This window comes from Corylus avellana, chromosome ca2 (assembly GCF_901000735.1).
Source record: "Corylus avellana chromosome ca2, CavTom2PMs-1.0".
Classification (NCBI taxonomy): Eukaryota; Viridiplantae; Streptophyta; class Magnoliopsida; order Fagales; family Betulaceae; genus Corylus; species Corylus avellana.
The window spans coordinates 14,597,004-14,605,331 of NC_081542.1; the positions used below are offsets into that span (position 1 = coordinate 14,597,004).

Consider the following 8,328-nt stretch of genomic DNA (forward strand, 5'->3'; position numbering starts at 1 on the left):
GGGTGTCATTCGTGGGAGATTCGCCATGTTCGACAAACTGCCAATGAAGTGGCACATAGGGTAGCAACAATGGCAATTTCTCTTAATATAAGTCAGCTTTGGTTAACAACGACTCCCCCCCTGCATTAAGGATATTGTAATAACCGAATCAGTTTTTCTTGATTAATGAAATCTTTCAGTTTCCCGTAAAAAAAAATTGCCTCCACCCACGACTATCCCTAAAATTGCTAACCGTACCGTCCTATGCAGATAGTTTTGCCAATCGCCCACCAAAGCAATTATGTCGTTAGCGTTTATTAGCAGTTAATAATTGCTCTACTTGTACACTCTTAATTAATAAAAAGGGAAGCCAATTTTGCTGCTCACCATCTAACCAAAGCATCCATTAATCAATCATTGGAACAAGTTTGGATAGAAGACTAACTTATATATATCATGATATTGTAATTGCTGAGCAATTTGCTCTCGTGTGAGTTTATAATATACCATGGTTTTCCCTAAAAAAGAAAAGAAAAAGTGCACACATTTTTTTTTTTCGTTTCAAAGGCCAAATGTTACACTTTCCCAAATAAAAACAAAAATGGGTAACTTCACTTTATACTCTTGAATTATCATGCCATTTGACAAGCCCCCCGAACTTCAAAATTTCTCAATTTGAACCCCTGAACTTTTAATTGTAGTCAATTTACCCATTTCCATCAATTTTTGCCGTTATAACCCATAAAAAGACAAAATTACCCTTTAATTCTCTTTTTATTGAAAAAAATTGAAAAAAAAAAATTGAAAATAAGGGTCACAAAGTGCCCAACCGTGGGTAAGTCATTGTCTAAATTTTAACGTTTAAAATATGGCAGAGGAGTTCAAATTAATTGCAATTGAAAGTTCATGGGTTCAAATTGAGAGGTTTTGAAGTTTGGGAGGCTTGTCAAATAGCGTGGTAATTTAGGGGTCTAAAGTAAAATTACAAAAAAAAAAAAAAAAAAATGGTCAAAGGCTTGTAACTTAATGTTTGTGGTATGTTTTTGGGTATTTTATTATATCAGATTGAGATTTCATGCAACATATTTTATAACATGTGTTCAGTGCTCCTTCAAATTGCTATTTAAGGCGGGTAGTCTCTTGGCCATTGAGTCAGGAACCCAATGGATTGAGCCAATCACTTTGTTCATCACCAGTAGTTTTTAAGTTTTTACAAACACTGTCTTGGTCTTTTTGGGATTGTTGTTACTTGTTAGGTTGCCCCACCCTTTTCATTTTGTGTTTTGTTCTTTGTTGTTTCTTCCCCCTCGAGTAATGTTATAAGTCTTCTTAAAGTCTTCCTAGAGTCATCCAAAATGTGATGTGGCTTTTAAAATCACAAATAAATCAAAAGTCAATCGATCACATCTCAAATTCAACAGTGATTTTAAAAGCCATATCTCATTTTGGATGACTCTAGGAGGACTCTAGGAAGACTTATAGTATTACTCTTCCCCCTCTTCATCTTCTTTGTAACTCGTGGAAAAAAGAAAATATCTAGACCGTTTATTTTAAATGACATTTAATTATAAGGGCAATTCAACTACCTTCAATTTGAATGATGATCAAAACGGTCCAAACTATCTTAGTGGTCATATTGATGTGATAGTCTCAATTGGTGTATTTGGGATTGCGATTTTGCAAGAATAATTCGCGTTTTTAAAAGATATCGCAAAACGTAAAGCGTTTGGCATTGCAATTTAAAAATCATTTAATTTAAAATAAATAAAAAAATCTGCGATTTCAAAAAACAGGATAGGGGGTGCTTATTTGAAAATGTGCGAATTTAAACCAAAATCATGAATTCGCAAAACAAATATTTAATAAAAAAGGATAAATGAAAAAATTGGTCCATGTGGTTGGCCTAATTTACAAATCACTTCCTGTGGTTTAAAGAATAATTTATAGGTCCCTAGGGTAGGTCAAAATAATATTTTACTCTCTGAACTCATTTTCTCTTTAATGACTTAGGGTGCGTTTGGTAGTGCGTTTTTAAAAAAATAATCTGCAATTTTAAACCAAATCGCAATTTTAGGGTGTTTGGGATTGCGATTTTAAAAATGCAAATTTTAAAATCGCAAAAAAATCTGCCATTTCCATAAGCTGATTAGAGGGTGCTTATTTAAAAAAGTGCGAATTTAAAATAAAATCATGATTTCTATTAAAAAGATATTTGGCGCAATAGTTACCTTTTTTTGAGCGAGAATGAAAAAAATACTAAGAATACCTACCTAAAATATATTAAAACCTTTATTTTTTTTCTTTATTTATTTTTTTTTTTCTGCATCCTCTTTGTCTCGTTCATCCTTTCTCTGCCTTGTAGTAATGTCCGTCGCTGTTGTCCATCTCTTCGCCCCTCTACCAGGTAATAATCTTACCTTAATATTTTTTTTCTCTCCATATAACTCATTTGCTTTTGTAAAACTTTTCACTGTTTGGTGTTCGGTGTTATTTTATGTGGTTTGTATGATTACTGTGCTTTTTTATATATGCGTTTATGTTCTTCGACCATTTCTACAGAGTAAAGTTGTGATTTTTTTTTAAAAAAATTTTATTTAGATTACCGTGCATGCATAGTGATCTACAATCCATCATAGCATGCAATGATAGATCACTAGTAATGTGATAGTGCGTGTACAGTAACCGTATGAGGCTTTTTTTTTTTTTTTTAAGGTGCTGTATAGTAACAATTTGTGATGTATTTTTATTTTTATTTTTTAATGGGTATTGCACTGTAACAGTTTATGACGATTTTTTTATATATTTTTTTTAATGGATAATAGACAGTGATAATTTGTGATTTTTTTTTTTATTTTAATTTTTTTATTGTGCAGTGCACAGAGACCGGAGTATTTTTCTGGATCACTGCACAGTGATCTGCATTGCACAGTAACAATTTAAAATAATGACTAAAACAAAAAAGCGTATAGAAACAAGTAATATAGCAATATATAATTGTCTAAGTAGAAAACTCAAAATTAATTTCAAATTATAAGTCATACTTTAGTTTGCATAGGTGTTAAAAATGAAGGCTTATAAACAATGTTAGTTATTTTACTCTTATAAATAAATATCATTATTGGTAATTTGGTCATGAAACCGCAATTATATATTTATATGCTAATGTTATCCAAACACTCAATTGATAAAAAAAAAGTACTTCTAGTATGTTTTACCAAACGCCTGTGCAATTTTAAAAGTAGCGATTTTAAAAACTCAATTTATTAAATCGCACTTATTGAAATCGCACTCCCAAACGGGCCTTTAACAGAAACCGTTTCATTGCCACCTCACACCCAATAAAAACAGGACATGTATTGTTTTTTATTTATGCTTTTAAAAAATAACAAATAAGCTTTTACACGTCATTATTAGACTCCAGCACACACTCCACGGCAATTTAAATAAACTTAATCCCTCTATATCCCATGTGCCACCGTCATCTTCATCTTCATCACCGATTCACTGTCCATGCAGTAATCTTCATCTTCCCCATCGATTATTGTGTCCATCCTCACCGATTCTTGCCGTTGACTTCATCTTCACCGATTCTTTCTTAAAACACTCTTTTGTGGTATCCATCATTTGTACTTTGTGCCTACTACTAAACAGCACAACTGTGCTTGCCATAGAACCCAAAAAAAAAAAAAGAAAAAAAAAAGAAAAAGAGAGAGAGAGGGATAGATTGTTTCTGTTGCCCAGAAACAAATTTTGAAGACTCTTCAATGCCCAAAAACAAATCCAAAATTCCAAAGAAAGACTGCCAAAAAACGCACCAATCCAAATTCGCAAATGCCCAAAAATCTCAGAGTAACCCATAAATCGAAGTTGCCCAAAATCTTAAAAGCGGAAGTAAAAAAGCTCCAAAGTAAGGTGGCTTACCATCGTGACGTATCTTGTAAGATGGACGCAAGAATCGGTAAGGAAGATGAAGATGAAGACGATGGTAAGAATCGGTGGGGATGGACGCAATAATCAGTGGGGAAGATGAAGACGACGGCGGCACAGGGGGATATAGAGGGATTATGTTTATTTAATTTGACGTGAAGTGTGTGCTAGAGTCTGACAATGATGTGAAAAAACTTATTTGTCATTTTTTAAAAGCATAAATAAAAAAGAACTTGTGTTTTATTTTTATTGGGTGTAAGATGGCAATGTAATGGTTTCTGTTAAGTCATTTAACGGAAAATGAGTTTGAGGAGTAAAATGTTATTTTAGCCTACCCTAGGGATCTATAAATTATTTTTTAAACCGCAGGGAGTAATTTGTAAATTAGGCTAACCATATGGATCAATTTTGCACTTATCCCTAATAAAAAAGTAATTTTTAATATGTTTTACCAAACCTCTTTACGATTTTAAAAACGCTACTTTTAAAATCCATTATTGAAACCGTAATCCATTATTAAAAAAATTAATTATTAAATTTGTAATATCCACTTAAATAAAGGTTTGAGTCCTACCGAATTAATGATTATTTTAAAAAAAAAAGTCTTAAAATTACTCTTTTATTCCCTTTGTGCGCACTAATAATCTAAGGGTTTGTTTGGTAACGAGGATGAGGTTGGCCCAAATACTGTTCATCACAATTTCTCAAAAAAATCATCAAAATATTCTAACTTTTTCACTTTTAATAGCAAATCATTTACTTTTTATTATTATTCAAATAAAAAAATCATTACAAAACAAAACTTTTTCACTTTTCCATACCACTTTTTTCATTTTTTTTATACCAAACATTCTTACTTTTTTTTCACATCAATCTACATTAACTACAGTGTTTAGGCCACCCCATTTGCCAAACACCCCCTAAAAAGCACACCAACTTTTCCTACCACTAAAACTAGTAAAGCTTCCGTAGTACGCAACACAACTCACCCAACGCAGAAAACCACGATCAAGGAGTCCACGATGGTGATCGGACGGTTCAAAACCACAAGATCTAAGGATAAAATCATTCTCCAGTGTGCTTCTCATCCCACCCAATCCACCCCCATCCCGCGCAATTTGAATTTCATGCTCAAAAATCGAGCAATTTAGGCAGACAAAGAGACAGTGAAAGAAAGAGAGAGAGAGAGAGGTTGATGAAGAGAAAAACCCTAAAGAGGAGCGGCAACGGGAAGAGGAGGAGCAGAGAAATGGAGGGCACGCTAGCGAGGCGCTTGCAGGTTCAGCTGGGGCAGATCTCAGTGGCTCCCTTTCACCACCACCAAACATCTTCTTCCACCTCATCGTCGCTATCCAATGCTCCCTCTCTCTTCCAGAAACTTCTGGAACAAGAAGCCGCCGCGGAGGCGAATCTGCCGTCCGACGCCGACGCCGACGAGAAAGATTTCATTCTCAGCCAAGATTTCTTCTGGTGAAACTTTCATATCTTTCACAGATTTTTCTTACAAATGAATGAAATCATATTGGATTTTTTTTTAGGTTTTCATGTTCAATTTGGATGAAAAAAATTGATGCTCTGATTCTTTTTTGTGTTATACGAACACTTTCTGTGTGTTTATTTGACGATCAATTTTCTTATGGTTTATTTTTTGGGGGTTTTTGCTGTGAATGTAGCACTCCGGATTATATCACCCCGGATAATCAAAATTTACTGAACGGTTTCGATTGCAACAAGGTGATGTAAATAAAAGTCTCAGATTTCATGTTCAGGGATGCGATTTTAGGATTGATGGAACAAATTAATATTTTTTTTCGCTTTGTTTCCACAGGAAAACATTCCTTGCCCGAAGTCGCCGGATAAGCTGAATACTGTGAGAAGTAAGAGGCGTCGGCCAGGTGAGATTAGTTGTTGCAGTTGTGATTTTTTGTTTGTTGAATGTTTTCCGATAATAGATTGAGGGAGCACATCGAATTGTATGTGTTGATAGCGTCATGAGAATTGTCTCCTTTGCGTCCACTGAAGGAATGGTGTTGTTAGCATATACATGGGTTGTTTCACTATAAATTCTCGTTTTTATAGGTATGTGAACTTTAAAGATGTCCGTATATGAAACTTTTGAGGTGTCTAGGATTGGAATTCTCAACAAATTTGGTTTTTTGTGCTAGTTGTTTAGTTTGAGTAGTGTGAGGATGCAAGCTATTCCATGGTAATTACTTGTTCAGTGCTAGTTGGGAAACCATAGTGAGCAGGGTATGAGAGGGAATGTGTCTTGTGGAGAAAGGTTTCGGCCCTTTCGTGTACTGGTAGTATTGCGACATTACCTGAATCTGTATTCAGTGTCAAGTAGAGCATGTGGTTTTGCCGTACATTTGACAGAAAGTGTCTAATTGTAGTACTCACAAATGCAGTACAACACAAACAGTGAAGGTGTCTAAATGTTTTCTTCATTGGGTCGTACTCTGATAAGGATAGGTTCGTTTGGATTACGCGGTAGAACAGTGATGCATGTTTCCTTGCATCAAGTTAAAAAAAGTGTGCATTGTAAATGTGAACAATTGTATACGTGATTAGGATTTAAATTATACAACTTCCTAGAATTTAAGCTTTTCATTAACGTCATCAAATTGGAGAGAAACTTATCTGAAATGAACAGCAATGCGCCCTAAGATGTATCCAAGTAGAAGTTGTTTTGGAATTTTTTGATGAACATGTCTAATGTGTAGAATTATGCAGGCTAGGGTCTTGAGTACACGACATGTTGCAATTCTTATTTTATCTATCCATCCCTTACCATTAGTTTCCTTTTTGTGGCATCACTTTCCTACCTGCCTGTGTATTTTAATTACACGTGGAAGCAGACAAAGTATTGAATACATATTTTACAACAAATTATTTTTTATCCATGTATTTCCACTTTTTTGTTGTTGTTGATTTAAACTTTTCAGATGCTAAAAGGTAGTTCCTTCCTTTATGCAACTGAACATCTATGCTTTTCGCAGATAGTATCTTGGTAAATCCTCTCAGTCCTAGCTTTTCTGGCCATCAACAAGTGGTGGAACTTGCAAATGATACATTTGGTACAGATACAGATGAAGTGAAGTTAGAGAAAGCAGCTGTACCTGGAACACAGAAGATTCATAATTATGTATCACAATCTGCAGTTGCCTTGCGTTGTCGGGTTATGCCCCCTCCTTGCATTAAGAATCCATATTTGATGGGTAATTCAGAAATGGACTTAGATCCTTTTGGCAATCAAAGATCAAAATGTGCAGGTACAGTTCTAGTTTCTAGAGGCTCATTGTAAGATTCATTTGAAAGAGTTTCCATCCATTTCCCCCTTATTATTTTGGAGGCCAGAGATTGAGTTGGCAGAAGGTTCTCAGAGATTCTTCATCTTGAAGTTTTAATTCCATAATGCTGCAATGTGCAGGTTTCTTCCCTGCACTTATTGGTGGAGATGGCCTTTCACGCTATCACACTGATTTCCATGAGATTAAGGTACCTGTAAATATGCCTAAATTTATAACTTAAGATCAAATAGTTCTTATTTATGTACTTATTTGTCAAGTTTCTGGCTCTTATGTAACCTGTTATGTTTTTGCTTTGCAATTGCAGCAAATTGGTATGGGGAACTTTAGTTGCGTATTCAAAGTCTTGAAGAGAATTGATGGTTGCTTGTATGCTGTGAAACACAGCACAAGGCAGTTACATCAAGATGCAGAAAGGTAGCTGCTTTATGGATTTAGATACTTCTATGTTTCGGTCAAGTAACTTGCTTATGCAATAATATTGCACTTTGCAGGAGGAAAGCTTTAATGGAAGTTCAAGCTTTGGCAGCTTTAGGTATGAATGTAAATTTTCTTTTAGTTTTTGTATTTCTGCTTAATATCTTTTTTAATAAATTTTACCATCTTTCCTTTCTAGGGTCTCATGAAAACATTGTTGGATACTATTCTTCTTGGTTTGAAAATGAGCAACTCTACATTCAGATGGAGCTCTGTGATCAAAGCTTATCTATCAGTAGATCTTCTCAATTATTCACAGAGGGAGAAGTGTTGCAAGTCTTGCATCAGGTTATGTTCTTTCTGGAGCATTTTGTATACTCACAATTGAAACTTTTATCATAGATAAATAAAATGTAGCATGAAGGCATTACTAGATTGACCACAGGAAAATATCGTTTTTTGCAAAAGGAATATGGTATAATAATAAAAATGGTTGTAGACCACTAATTTAGAATGCTGTTATAAGTCTATATCACTTAGAAGATATAATGGTACATCCGTACATGTGATACAATAGTCTTATGTAACTGTTTAATGTTTTCTTTTACATAATTATTTATTTTGGGTGCCAATGTTTTGTACATGAGCTTCTTGTGTGCAGTGCATGTTAAAGTCCAACTGTAAAGATACAGCGTCA

General features: G+C 34.4%; 1 protein-coding gene across 1 annotated transcript; it reads left to right on the plus strand.

Moving 5' to 3' along the window:
• Positions 1-4,876: 4,876 nt before the first annotated feature.
• Positions 4,877-8,246, plus strand: LOC132172181 (wee1-like protein kinase). Its single transcript, XM_059583630.1, has 8 exons — positions 4,877-5,376; positions 5,580-5,640; positions 5,735-5,801; positions 6,906-7,178; positions 7,337-7,404; positions 7,522-7,631; positions 7,709-7,749; positions 7,831-8,246. Exons 1-8 carry the CDS (start codon positions 5,102-5,104, stop codon positions 8,031-8,033), a joined length of 1,098 nt encoding a protein of 365 aa, XP_059439613.1. The 5' UTR covers positions 4,877-5,101; the 3' UTR covers positions 8,034-8,246.
• Positions 8,247-8,328: the final 82 nt, after the last annotated feature.